The 12974-nt window shown below is 45.8% G+C and overlaps 1 protein-coding gene across 1 annotated transcript in view; it reads left to right on the forward strand.

The window, feature by feature from the left end:
• The first annotated feature begins 235 nt into the window (after positions 1-235).
• The window catches only part of LOC106587233 (inhibitory synaptic factor 1), a 64116-nt gene continuing 51377 nt past the window's right edge, over positions 236-12974 (forward strand). Inside the window, exons 1-2 of the mRNA XM_082969461.1 lie at positions 236-1122; positions 1709-3599. Coding sequence (XP_082825587.1) covers positions 3450-3599 — 150 coding nt within the window. The 5' untranslated portion in view covers positions 236-1122; positions 1709-3449. The remainder of the gene's footprint in view (positions 1123-1708; positions 3600-12974) is intronic.

Raw genomic sequence — 12974 nt, forward strand, 5'->3', positions numbered from 1 at the left:
CGCTAAAACACGCCATTGTTGCTTTGCTAAAAGACACACATCGTGCTTTTGTTACAAATTTCACATTAAGATAATTGCCTCTGGAGGGGTTAGATACATGCTATGATCAAAACATCCTAATGAGGAGAGTAGGGAGAGGGAAGTTAATGCAGTCCCTCCCTGATGAGGTCATAACAACCCCAACCTGCTTTGTGTGTTAATGATGCAACAGCCAGCAATTTTTGGACACTCGTTCCCTTAGTGAAGGGTCGGTTGTTTGTGAGCGGAGGAAGAGTCCATCATGAGAAAAGAGAGATAGAGCGATACATAGAGGGGAAAGAGAGAGGGGAGAGAGGATCCAGGCAGAGGACACTGTAGCTACCTAACTAGTGCTGTGTCTTTAAAACACTAGGCCCCTCCTCCCTCCGCACAGTCAGAGCGGAGCAGCAAAGCAAGTTGTGCTGGCAATAGCCTGAGCCCCACGATAAACCCTGGCATCAGCCTGCCTTCATCCGGCAGTCAGCGAGGACACTTCAGGGCGCAGGGGCAGAGTGACGGGACGGAGAGAGAGTGAGACAGACAGAGAGAGAGAGAGAGAGAGAGAGAGAGAGAGAGAGAGAGAGAGAGAGAGAGAGAGAGAGAGAGAGAGAGAGAGAGAGAGAGAGAGAGAGTGGCGTCAGGAGCAGCCTCCAGAGGGCTCTGACTGATACAGATCCTCTCCACAGCTCTGTACGCAGTAGCTCTTTCTGCTGTTTCCCGACGCCGGCAGGGTTGATGAGGATGGCGGGTGGCTTCTTCCTTTCCACAGCATCGTCACTAGAGCAACGGTAGCATCAGCATCTACAGCAGCAACAGCTTCAGCCTCAGCATCATCAGTAGCAGCAGCAGCCGGATCTATACTCTGCTGCTGGTCCCTATTCTTCAGCCGCCTCCTCTCTCTGGTGTCTAAGAGGGCTGCTGTCAGGGCCGTTCAGTCCACCTCCTCTTCCGACTCCTCCTGCCTCCGCCTCCAGCCTGCCTCCTCCTCCATCCCACCTCCTCCTCCACATCTCCATCCTCCACATGCTCTCCTTCCTTCCGTTGAGCCACGGCGCTGAATGAATTCTTCACCCTCTGACTGGAGCTGCTTTCTCTGGGAAGACAGTAAGTGATATAGGGAGAGCGAAAGATGCAAAGAGAACAAGTGGGGGAGCATAATATACGTGTGTGCGTGCATGTGAGTGTGTGACTGAAAGAGAGAGAGAGGCGGGTGTCAGTGTGTGTTTTGATAGAGAGATTGAAACTGCAAGAGAACTAGCAGGATGTGTGTGGCTTGGATGATCCTCCTGTGGATTTAATCAGTCAGTATCACCGAGGAGCATAGACTGTAAGCCCTGGACACAGCTACAGCTGCTGATGTAGAGTGAAGGTAAGTGTGTGTGTGTGTGTGGTGTGTGTGTGTGTGTGTGTGTGTGTGTGTGTGTGTGTGTGTGTGTGTGTGTGTGGTGTGTGTGTGTGTGTGTGTGTGTGTGTGTGTGTGTGTGTGTGTGTGTGTGTGTGTGTGTGTGCGTGTTGATTATTGGAAGGTGGGAGAGTCTTGCTGATACTAGATGTGCATTTTCACAGCAGCTAAAAAAAATCGTCAAGTTCCAGCACCGCAGTTAATTCCTGTCTATCTCCCTGCCTTCCTCCCTCTTCCTCTCTCTTCCTCTCTCTTCCTTGCTCTATTGCTGTTGTGTTCTATTTGCAGTGCTGCTGAGCCTAGAGAGGAGAAAAGAGAGAGGGAACGAGACAGAAAAAGAGAGAGAGGAAGAAAAAAACAACTGCTTTCCTTCCCGTCTCTCCAGGTGTCATGTGTGATTGGCCAGCTTGCCCTCTGGCAGTAGCATCAGCCTGGATTCAGTGTGTCTCGTCCCCCTGCCTGTGCCTGGGCTCCGGGTGTCCCTAGGGACGCGCTACTGGGATTTACCTCTTACTGCTGGATGGAGATGGCGCAGGGCTCTCAGCGTTTTTGAAAACTGTTCACAGAAGGAGAAATGCACAGATAAAAAGAATAAGGAAATATAATGAATCAATCAGCAGCACAACCAGGCAGACTGCTGGATTCCCTTAGCAACAACTCAGGGAGCATAAGAGAGAAGTGAATCGTCTCTTCATATCTTCTCTGGTGTCTGGTTTCTGGGCGCACCCCTGCAGACCAGAGTGGACCAACAGTCGGATCTGAAAGGGCAAGACAAGGGGCACTGCAAGAGCACGAAGGACACGCAAGTCACCCTAACGCCAGGGGAAGGACCCTCCTCTTCCTCCTTCTCTTTCACCTCCTCCTGTTTATCACCATGTTGGTTTGTCATTCTTCCCTGCACATTCTATTCATTAGTCACATTTTACTCGCTAAGACATCCGCTTATCCTCATTCCTGCCAACTGGAATAAGCCCTGCCACGGAAGAAAATATTGAACATTCTTCACACACGCACACAAACAAGCACAGAGAGACTCTCACCCCTCCTCCTACCTTCCTTCCTCCTCTCTTTGACGAGAAATGAACAACACATGTCGGTCATCATCTGAGCATAAAATGGATGTGTGCAGAAGTTGCTTTTGATGTGGGCTATTTCTTTATTCCTTCGAGATTAGTTTATTCTCCCGTCACTTCTGAGAGAAAGGGAACACTGCACGGCGGAGGACATAGGAGGAATATCTCTTGTTTTCAAAAGGATTTGTCCTCCTCTCTCCCTAAAAAAGACAGAAGCCAAACTGAGGGAGTATACTTAGAAGGCAAAGCTTGTCCCTACTGCCTACCAATAATGTAGACCAAGATCATGAACAAGAAAATAGCAACTGCTGGGAGTTCTACTTTTCTAATATGCTTGGATATTCTGATCTACAGGGGAGGTTGAACATGAACCCCTTGTTCAGCTTGACAACCTGGGATGCACTCTTTTACAGTAACCTGGCTGACACCATGTCACTGCATCGTACCCGCTAAATAAGATTGTAAAGGGAGGTGAGTGGGAGGGGAAAAGAGCAACTTCCTCATACAGACGATCTAAATAAATATCCTCCTCAGAGACCGATGCAAACGTATGCACTGACACATGAGATGAGTAGGCTCTCTGGCTCAACACTATTATATAAGGTGTTTTCACACACACCATCTTAGCTCCTGTTCTTCTCTTTTTCCTCCTGTTCCGTGGATCTAACTTGAGTTTTTTCATGTTTCTTTTGGTTTCATTTTTGGTACTATCCATCCTGGAGCCATGGATGGAGGAGGGTAACGCCAGGGGGTTGAGCGCTCAGGCCAGGCAAGGTCTTTTGGCTGTCCAGGGGCTTTTAAGATGTTGAGGTCTCCCTGCGTGGCCGGGGCCCCTGTTCGGATCAGTAGCACTGAGGCTTCTCGCGGCCAGAGACATGGACCCCGACTCGGCTCCCCCCCGCCCCTGCCCTCAGCCTCAGCCCGCCAGCCCCTGGCCCCAAGTCGCCCTGTGAAGGATGTCCCTCAGCAGAGCTCCGGCCCGGGACACCTCTGAGACCCCCAGCCAGACCCCCAGAGAACGGATCCGCAGCCACATGAAGATGGTGATCAACCAGCTGGACGGCATTCTCAAAGAGCTCAAGGATGTGGCCAAGGAACTCCGGGAGGTGAGGCACTATAGCGGGCAGCATGCGCCACTGTCTCACCTTACTGGGGACGAGGTTCCGGGGATGGGGGTGGGGGGCTGCAGGGGGGAGGTTGATGGGGGAGTTACTCCTTGAGAGGATTGCATTGAATGAAGTGTATAGAATGCATTTCACGGAATAGAGATGCTTTAAATTAGGATTTCAACGAGATGACATAACTTTGGCTTTGGTGCAGGTGGCAGGAAAACATTGGTTTCTGCTTCCGTAATTAGAAATACCATCTTCCTTTTGGCATACAAGGGCTAATTCCGATATCATCAAGTACACAACAATACGTGTCGTTCAGATGTATTCGGCGTCCTATGAAACCCTCTTTAAATAATGGCTGCAGAAGAAGCAGGGCAGAGTTAAGAATAGGGCTGCAACAGAAACACAGGGGAGAGAAGAGGTGTGCTTAGGTAAGACACAGGACTTGGCACTGCACTAGTTATGTAACCATTTTGTTGTCAGCTGGATATCTACTGTATTTTCACAACTGCCATGGTAACGCGATGAAAAGATCAGTGCGTGTCTGCATCAAAAAGGGATGAACAAACAGGAAGAATATGTATGTGGAACATATAATGGGTGACAGTGTGTGGGTCTCTATGGAATGTCTACTGTACTTTCGAAAATTCATTGATATTAGAATGCAGGGTAGGTGTGTGTGTATGTGTGTGTATATTTTTGTGCGTGTCCATGTGTATATACCTGTGTGTGCAATGTGCATACACATGTGTAAATTCAATTAATCTGTACCAGCCCATCACTGGTACAGTAGGTTCAATAGGTTCCTGTAAATTTCGTCAAAACAGGAAAAAGAGCAAAGGGTTCTTATTAAACCCTCCTTCATAGGATGTCCTCCCCCCTCTCCATCTCTCCCTCCCCCTCTCTCCCTCCCCATCTCTCTATCTATGTCTCTCTCTCTCAAGAGTAAATAGTGGCTCTCTGACACATACCCACTCCAACCCCACCCTGTCTGTTATCAGCTGCCTCCCAACCTCCATCTGATCAGGGGGCCAGGAGCGGGGGGCCGGGGGCACACCCAGTGACCTGGAGACCCAGGGGAGGATAGAGTCCGACCAGACCAAGGGGAGGGTGGGAGGGCGAGGGATCATAACTCACTCCATCACCACCACCATCCCCTGACTTCCCCAGTCTTTCGCCCACTCACCTCACCTCTCCCTCCTTCATGTACTCACATGGGGAGAGGTGCAAAGGCACGGCTCACACCGCTCCGCAGCGCTCACACACAGCTCACGCTTCCCTCTGAGCCCAGAAAAACACAACGGGTGCTCTAGTGATTGATGATTATGGGACGCCTGCAAGTGGAATAATGCTGGCTGGAGCTATTTATAAACAAAAACACTAGCTACCTCTGTCTAGCTCTGCCAGCACTAACATATACAGTATAAATAGATAATAGATAACATCTGTCACATAAATAAATTATGAATTACTGGATTTGTTAAAAAAAACGAATAAATAACAGAAGTCAGGGTGACTGAAAGTGAACTGACAGATTATTTTTTTTTACCTTTGTTTAACTAGGCAAGTCAGTTAAGAACAAATTCTTATTTTCAATGATGGCCTAGGAACAGTGGGTTAACTGCCTTATTCAGGGGATGAACGACAGATTTGTACCTTGTCAGCTCAGGGATTTGATCTTGCAACCTTTCGGTTACTAGTCCAACGCTCTAACCACTACGCTACACTGCCGCCCCATCAGTGCTGCCGCCGGATCATCACTCCATGTTGGAGGATGGTGTTTGGAGAAGCCGGATGGCTTATGGCAGTAGATGTAAAGATCGGATTATCTCTAGAGGTCCGTAGGGAGCTGGGCTGATTTCAGAGCTCTCAGGGTTATAGACAAGCAGAGCTCCCGTCAGTCCACATACTGTACCAACAGCTCAAAAGTGACTGTCTCCACAGCCAGGCTTGAACCCTGGTCATACAGGTCCAGGACAGTACGTGGCCCTGGGCCCAGCCCTGTATGTGAGTTATCTCAGACATGCTCCATGGCCACAGCAGGGGAGGCTATCATACCGTCACATCATGCCTTCACAGAGTTGAGGAGAAGGAGGTTAAAGTAGTGGCACCATGGCAGAGCCAACAGAGAGTGTTTTTGGAAGTGGATCTAAAACTGGCAATTATAGTATAGCTAGACCCACAGCCTTTCCTCATCTCACTTCAGCCATTGGTCTGTGCTGGAGGTGTGAAGACAGGAGAGGAGATGGAGGCATGATACAACAACGTTGCATACTATACATAAAACGAAACCAAGCCGTAGAGAAGAAGTCATCATAACAACTGTCAGTTTAGAAGGCAGCGCAATCACATAGAGAGATGCCATTGATCTTATTTACATCCAATTGAGAAATGTATTACAGCAGCTATATACTCGCCGCGCTTCAAGATGTGATGTTTCCAGCATTACCATTCAATTGTGTCACATTTTTGAATCCCATTATGCAATATCACAGAAAGAATAAAACAGAATCTAAAAGAAGACTCCAAAATGAAATACACTGATAATATACTCTCCACACATCAACAGCAATAGCAGCTGTAGAGGAATGTTTTAAATCGGGGTATCATGTCAACATTACCCTTACAATCTCTGACAGCCCAAAAAATGGAACCAAATGAAAATCACAGCATCCTCTGCTATTTTCAGTATGAAATATAATTTTTGCTAAAACTGAATCCCAAAGAATAAAAAGCTATTTCAAATAGCTGAGGAATAGCAAATGTAAGAAAACATCCGTATTGGGTATTAGAGAGATACAAGACTGGTAAATTGAAAGCATTAAATGAGGCGGTAAGGACAGAAAAATTGGAGAGTGGAGGGGAAGAGCAGGCATGCTGCAATACAGAGAGAGACGAGTGGTAGGCACATCTTTAGATGGAACCAAAAGGGAATAGGGAACTGTTATTATGTGGAACTAGTCATTATGTAGAATCATACGAAGAGCAGAGGACGGAAGATTTCCATGCTCAGTGAGAGGAAAATGCAAATAGGGCGGCCATGAAAACCAGTAGCGAGAATTAACGTAGCTAATGAGAGGGGTGAAGAAAGAAAGACGGTCACTGGCAGAGCAATGTGCACCATTTCCAAGAACTCGGAGTCTGACTGCCCAATCATTGATCTGGGAGAGCAGGACAGCTGTCTCTATCAGTGATAAGCAGAGGGTCCATGGTAGGGTAGCTAGCTCGTCTAACAGCAGATCCATTTCATAAGCGTGGCTGTGGAGATTGGCTGTTACTGTGCAGTTCCAGTTTGTTCCAGAGACAGGGCATGATTGCATCAGCAGCGTCACTATCCATCTTCTCCCCCAAGCTGTGTCTGTTTCTCTAACAAATGGACAGTTAAGCTAAGCTCGCTTTATTGGACTATGCCCATTCACATGCACTGGGTCTGAATATGAATATTGCATTATACAGGCTGCTGAAAGAAGCTACCAATTCTCACTGTGGCTCAATGATCCCCGAGCAGCTAGGGCACCCTCTGATTCATTATTAACAATCAAGGGATCATTGCAAAAATGAAAACGGACAAAAGAAAATGATCTGATTAGAAAGCAGTTTCCAGAGGAGCACTTTTATGTTTCGTGGCGTACTATAAACGGTGCATTGTTTGGGCCCGTGTGATGTGGTGGGAGGAATACAACACATAAACAGCTGGCTGAAGATCAGTCAGAGAGCCACTGAGCCACCGTCCTGATCCAGTCTGGACCGGGCCCCAGCACCACGGTGGGGGACGGCAAGGGAGTCGGCACACTCGGCTAACTGCCACAGAGCTCAGCACTGCTGAAATTTGGTCAGGTAGTCACAGGAGGGCCCTAAATCCAAATCAAAGGCTGCTGTTTCTGCATGGGACGTCTATCCTCTCCTCTGTTTGCTCTCCGTTCCCCCGCCGACAGTGCCACCATGGCAGGCCAGCCAGGGACGAGGCCACCTGACGGCTGTAGTGTCAAAGGTTGGACACTAGGTGTGCAGTCACAGTGACACTCCTTGCCTAGCAGCACAATTATGACAGTTGTAAATTGGTGCACCAACCCAACCTCTCAGGTCTGAAAAAAAAGATGATCAGTGCCTTAATTGGAAAGGTCTTCGTTGAATAAAAAATAAAATATACAGTGTATGTGTTAAAAAGATGCCCCTGTGGCCACAAACTAATCATGTGTTAGCGCTGCAGGTGGTGATGCTGGTTTCCTTGAGTTTACCTGAGCCCACTTATCACACATTACAATCAGTCTCTGTGCCCTGGTGGACCGTTTCCCAGAAAGCAACTGTTTCCATTTCCTTGCCAGTTCCCTACTGTAGGTTGACTGCCCAGTCTACCCTGGCCTGCTCTAGTGCTCTCCAGTGAGGGTGCCCCAGCCCAGCACCCTGGTAGTGACTAGCGAGGCAATTTACTGCAGATTAAGGGCAGGATTTGGCCAAGCTAAGGGGCTAGAGAAACGCTCACCAGCCGCCCAGCGGGCACGTGGAGTTCACTGGGCTATGCTGGAGGCTTACCGTCACCTCTGAGAGGGGATAGGATCACTAAACCTGCCACAACTGGGCCAAAGGGTTTCCTATAGCTTCACATCCAACCAGAGATAAAACAGCAGTGAAGCAATACTAGGTCAATTTCTCCACCTTGTTTGACCTCCTTTCTGTGCTGAAATTAAATTCTCCAATTTAACTTGGTGATATTATGCCTCCAGCAAAGTTCCTTAAATTCCACACATGAACAACACGACAGAGCCACTTCAGCATCATCTGTATTGACTTCAGTCAGCAACAGCCCCCCCCCCCCATCTCCATACCTGTGTTCCTCAGTCAGTGTCACGTGACACAGAAGTGACCTTTGGATGGACCTCATTGACCTAGCCAGGCTAGTTCCTCCTCAGAATGACCCATAACGCTCCTATAATAAAACAGAGAGACACTTTAGCAGTGGGACATAAAGAGTTAAAGCTTTAGTGGCTTCTAACCTTGAGAGGGAGCTGTGGAGATGAGAGAGAAAAGAAAACTGCACCAGGCTGGCATACCATTCCCCTGAGCCTCTTTTACCAAGCACCGCTGTGGAGCTACAGCTACTTTAAGATGCAGGGCCAGTGTGTTGACCAGCCCAGCATGCCTGTAAAACCCAGTGGATTAGCTGGCCCTTTGAGCTCTCCTTTTCTGTGGACCTTGCACTCAGCATAGATGATAATGAAAGTTCCTGGTTATAGCCCAGGCAAGGTACAAAATTGGCCCTTATATCAAATCAGTCATCATACCAAATCAACCTGGTAAGCCACATATCTTTTCTACAATGCCAGCTATCTGGGACTAGATACCATTACATGAGGTAGAGGATTGAGGGGGCTTGCTATGCATCTTTGTACATAATGTGAAGCTGCAACCCTTCCCCTTCCTCCAGGGGAGGATAAAGGAGAGAGAGGGGAGGGAGAGAGAGAGAGAGCGAGAGAGAGAGATAATGGTTCCTCCTGCTGTACAGGCTGGCGACAGACCGGTTGAAACAGCTTATATCAATTGTTGCAATTGTGCTTGTGGGCGTTTTTAGGATTGTTTTTGGCCTATCTTTGAGCTGTGAATAAAACCAGTGGGCTGTAGTTAATGGTGTGAAAAATGGCATCCATTGAAGTGCACAAGCAAGCCCCAGGAATAGAATAGCTACATTACTTGATTGTCTCTGAGCATATTGTACACACGCTGACAAAACCATTTTCATTGGACTTCCAGTGAAATGTCTGTAAGGTTGAATGTCACTACACTGAAATACCGAAGAAGAAATTGGAGACATGTAGGTTATGAATGTGTCTAAAAGTATGAATAGCAACCCAAATTAATACAGTAGGTGACCTACTTCTCAAGAGACCAATTTTTCTCTCCATCGGCTGTACCAGGGAAACGCTCAGGGCAGCTAGATCACTATTACATTATGGTTCATTGTGACAGACTGAGGAACCTACAGTATTCACGTGGTTTTGGCCAAACTATTAATAACTGCTTTGCTATGATTGGGTAACATGAATCGACCCAGTTTAGAATGAGCCTATAATGTGATTGTTCTGAGAAGCCCAACGTCATATCAAAAGCTTGAACAGCAGGCAACCAAGCATCAAACCTTTAAAGACCTTTCAATCAGGCATTTGATTCATTTGATCAATTCTGTTGTAGGCCTACCTGACAGGGCATGCATTGTCTGGTTCTTTTCCGGTTTTATGAATGTTTTTGATGATTCACACGAGTGCCCTTTAAGTGAGACATTCCACTCCATTCATATCCTCTCATTTGGCACCAAACATATTCCTTTTTTTTGTTTTCAAGCGTATTGCTTTTACTAAAATCTTTGTAGACTAATATGCATTGCAGTTGTTATACAGAATATATTATGTCCTGATACAGTTGAAGTCGGAAGTTTACATACACTTAGGTTGGAGCCATTAAAACTCGTTTTTCAACCACTCCACAAATTTCTTGTTAACAAACTATAGTTTTGGCAAGTCGGTTAGGACATCTACTTTGTGCATGACACAAGTCATTTTTCCAACAATTGTTTACAGACAGATTATTTCACTTATCATTCACTGTATCACAATTCCAGTGGGTCAGAAGTTCACATACACTAAGTTGACTGTGCCTTTAAACAGCTTGGAAAATTCCAGAAAATGATGTCATGGCTTTAGAAGCTTCTGATAGGCTAATTGACATAATTTGAGTCAATTGGAGGCGTACCTGTGGATGTATTTCAAGGCCTACCTTCAAACTCAGTGCCTCTTTGCTTGACATCATGGGAAAATCTAAAGAAATCAGCCAAGACCTCAGAAACAAAATTTTAGACCTCCACAAGTCTGGTTCATCCGTGGGAGCAATTTCCAAACAACTGAAGGTACCACGTTCATCTGTACAAACAATAGTACGCAAGTATAAACACCATGGGACCACGCAGCCGTCATACCGCTCAGGAAGGAGACGTGTTCTGTCTCCTAGAGATGAACGTACTTTGGTGCGAAAAGGGCAAATCAATCCCAGAACAACAGCAAAGGACCTTGTGAAGATGCTGGAGGAAACAGGTACAAAAGTATCTATATCCACAGCAAAACGAGTCCTATATCAACATAACCTGAAAGGCCGCTCAGCAAGGAAGAAGCCACTGTTCCAAAACCACCATGAAAAAGCCAGACTACGGTTTGCAACTGCACATGGGGACAAAGATCGTACTTTTTAGAGAAATGTCCTCTGGTCTGATGAAACAAAAATATAACTGTTTGGCCATAACGACCATTGTTATGTTTGGAGGAAGAAGGGGGAGGCTTGCAAGCCAAAGAACACCATCCCAACCGTGAAGCATGGGGGTGGCAGCATCATGTTGTGGTGGTGCTTTGCTACAGGAGGGACTGGTGCACTTCACAAAATAGATGGCTTTATGAGGTAGGAAAATTATGTGGATATATTGAAGCAAAATCTCAAGACATCAATCAGGAAGTTAAAGCTTGGTCGCAAATGGGTCTTCCAAATAGACAATGACCCCAAGCATACTTCCAAAGTTGTAGCAAAATGGCTTAAGGACAACAAAGTCAAGGTATTGGAGTGGCCATCACAAAGCCCTGACCTCAATCCTATAGAAAATTTGTGGTCAGAACTGAAAAAGCGTGTGCGAGCAAGGAGGCCTACAAACCAGACGCAGTTACACCTGCTCTGTCAGGAGGAATGGGCCAAAATTCACCCAACTTATTGTGGGAAGCTTGTGGAAGGTTACCCGAAACGTTTGACCCAACTTAAACAATTTAAAGGTAATGCTACCAAATACTAATTGAGTGCATGTAAACTTCTGACCCACAGGGAATGTGATGAAAGAAATAAAAGCTGAAATAAATCATTCTCTCTACTATTATTCTGACATTTCACATTTTGTGGTGGAAGGTGGCAGGGCTACAGCGCTGTTCGCCAGACCAGGACACATCCCGAAAATTGGTCTTCTCACAAAATCTTTTGCAGAGTCCTTACAGGTTTGGGCTTGAAAGTTGAGACTGTCACAAACGTGATGGTATTCTCCGTTTTGCTCTAGGACCTCCACAAGCTTCACGGGACTCGTCTGAAGTTGGTACCGCCGATGTGCCAACTTCTGTCTGTAGTATCCGAATGGTTTGGGCTACAAACTAATGTGACCCCACCATCGGACGTTGAGCCCCTTACGAACACGCACACGGTGGCAAAACATTTGATGAATTGGATAGGGAATTTCCACGTTAAAGGTATATGGGTCATTCCTTGCTAAAAATAAATATACAAAAAGCTTTTTTAAATCTCTCAGATATAGGACAGACACTTCAAATCCTACTCACTTTTTTAAACATTTTTGTTTGCTTTGTTATTTTTTGTTGTTGGGGGGGTTACAGGTACAGTATTCATGTCAATTTACACACTTTATACCATATGTACTCATAGGCTGCCACATGAAATAATAAAAAAGTAATATATACATACAGAGAAATTATCATATTGATCACACTGCCCAACATGTCTCCGTCCAATCCCCCACATCCAACGAAATCCCCCCCCACACACACACAATAAATATCCTTTAGATTTATTTTGGGACTGTTTTGCCATGTATGAATGTGGTTTTTAAAGCATTCCTGTGGGCTAATAGTAGTAAGGCCATATTCAATGTTTCATCAAAGCTTAGAATCTAGAGGGTTTTTAAGAGAGTTTAGGCTGGAGTGACATGTTGTCCCAGGGTTCTGCTGAACGCAGCTGTGGAAGCAATTTTTTCTGCCTCATCTACAGGTGCTCAAGCTAATTTGAAGGCACAATGCCTTAGTTTCAGTGAATGGACAGTTTTGTTTATCTGTTTGTTATGTGTTTGTTAGTGTCTGTCAACGTCTTTTTGGATGCAGATTTATTCACCTTCTCCACCTGTAAATACGCAGCCATAATTATTGTCACCCTTGGTAAAGATGAGCAAAAAAGACCATGTGAAATAAAATAATACAAATACTGAGCTATATTGTATGCTCCAAAACATTTGTGAATTCTATTATTTTATGTTAATACAATTGCTCAGATAAAAGGATTTTGTTTATAAAGTAATTTAAAGAAAAAAATATAGAGGTCAAAATTATTGCCACACCTTTTATCAATACTCTAGCACCCTCGCCGTTGCGAGGATAAGGACACTGAGCCTTAAATGTTTTATGAGATTGGAGAAGAAATTGGGAGGGATCTTAGACCATTCCGCCTTACAGAATCTTTCCAGATCCTTGATATCCTTCATCTGTTCTTATGGGCTGCTTTCTTCAATTCAAACCACCAGTTTTCAATAGGGTTCAAGTCTGGAGACTGCAAAATGTTGATATT

Source organism: Salmo salar, chromosome 26, assembly GCF_965601325.2.
Source record: "Salmo salar chromosome 26, fSalSal1, whole genome shotgun sequence".
Lineage (NCBI taxonomy): Eukaryota > Metazoa > Chordata > Actinopteri > Salmoniformes > Salmonidae > Salmo > Salmo salar.